The sequence below is a fragment of the Octopus bimaculoides genome, chromosome 3, assembly GCF_001194135.2.
Source record: "Octopus bimaculoides isolate UCB-OBI-ISO-001 chromosome 3, ASM119413v2, whole genome shotgun sequence".
In the NCBI taxonomy this organism is placed as follows: domain Eukaryota; kingdom Metazoa; phylum Mollusca; class Cephalopoda; order Octopoda; family Octopodidae; genus Octopus; species Octopus bimaculoides.
In genome coordinates, this window is record NC_068983.1 from 46,236,156 (window position 1) to 46,237,747 (window position 1,592).

The 1,592-nt window shown below is 39.7% G+C and overlaps 1 protein-coding gene across 1 annotated transcript in view; it reads right to left on the bottom strand.

The window, feature by feature from the left end:
- The window catches only part of LOC106873942 (neurogenic locus notch homolog protein 1), an 80,641-nt gene that overhangs the window by 55,521 nt on the left and 23,528 nt on the right, over nt 1-1,592 (bottom strand). Inside the window, exon 12 of the mRNA XM_052966742.1 lies at nt 1,288-1,398. Within this exon, the coding sequence (XP_052822702.1) occupies nt 1,288-1,398 (111 nt within the window). The remainder of the gene's footprint in view (nt 1-1,287; nt 1,399-1,592) is intronic.

Consider the following 1,592-nt stretch of genomic DNA (forward strand, 5'->3'; position numbering starts at 1 on the left):
TATATATATAACGGTCTTCTTTCATTTTCTGTCAATCAAATCCGCTCACAAAGTTTTGGATGGCCCGAGGCTATAGTAGAAGACACATGCGGAAGGTGCCTCGTGCTTGGAAGTAAACTTTTTACCACACAGTCAGGCCAGCTACCTACTATATATACTAGGGTGAGTCAAAAGGTAATGCCATTTTGTTTAGGACAGGTATAATTACCAACACAGGAACATATATCATACATCAAAATGAAGCTGGTCCTCTATGTATCTGAACATAGTCACCGTCTCTCTCAATAGCAATGTTCCACTTTCGAATAAGAACATCTATCCCTGCTCCATAAAATTCTGTTGTGTGTTTTTTTAGCCACTTCCTCGTCACTAGAATTATTTAGAGCCTTCGGACAATCATCTCTTCAGCCCATGAAAGAGGGTTTGGGAGGCGAGCATTATTCTAGTGACGAGGAAGTGGCTGAAAGAACAGTCAACAGAATTTTACAGAGCAGGGATACATGCTCTCGTTCGAAGGTGGAACATTACTATTGAAAGAAACGGTGACTATGTGGAGAAATAGGGATGTGATCCACAGAGGACCAGCTTCATTTTGATGTATTAGACATGCTCCTGTGTTGGTAATTATATCTGTCCTAAACAAAATGGCATTACTTTTTCACTCACCTTCGTATATATATTTATATATATTTGCATGTGTCTGTGTATAGGTATGAATATGTATATATATGTAAATATGAATGTGTTGATTCTTTACTACCGACAAGGGGCTACACACAGAGGGGACAAACAAGGACGGACAAACGGATTAAGTCGATTATATCAACCCCAGTGCGTAACTGGTAATCATTTAATCGACTCCGAAAGGATGAAAGGCAAAGTCAACCTCGGCGGAATTTGAACTCAGAACGTACCGGCAAACGAAATAACGCTAAGCATTTCGCCCGGCGCCCTAACGTTTCTGCCAGCTCGCCGTAAATATGAATGTGTGTGGGGTGTTTGTGCGTGCATGCGTGTGTATATGTGCGTGCATGCGTGTGTATATGTGTGTGACATTGTATGTGTGTGTGAGTGTGTGTGTGTTTGTTGTCGTTGTTCAACATAACATCGAAATGATTTCCAAAATGGTACCCTGATATCACTTACATAAAGCCATTCATCCAATTACATTCCTTTTCATACATAAATGAAGCTTCTACCTCACCTCCTTTGCAGCTCCTTCTGCACTTGTAAAAGTATCTTTAATCTATAGTTATAAAATATGATAGATTTCAATGCTATACTCACATGCATGACAGTATCGCCCGCTATATCCAGGTCGGCATTTACAGCTGAAGCTCCGTCCTCTTCCAATACATGCCCCACCGTTCTTGCAAGGTCTCCTATGGCATGGATTAACTAGCGCATAAAAGAACAAATAAAAGTCCTATTTCACAGTCTTATGTATTTGTACAATGCAATAACAGTGGGGTTTCCTTTTATTAATACCCCCTTGACTTTCCTTACATATTTTCCATTTTTGTTTTTGTCTCTTTATATTTTCCTTTTGTCTCCCCTATTTCTCCCTCACTTACAGCATGAAAAAAAAAAAC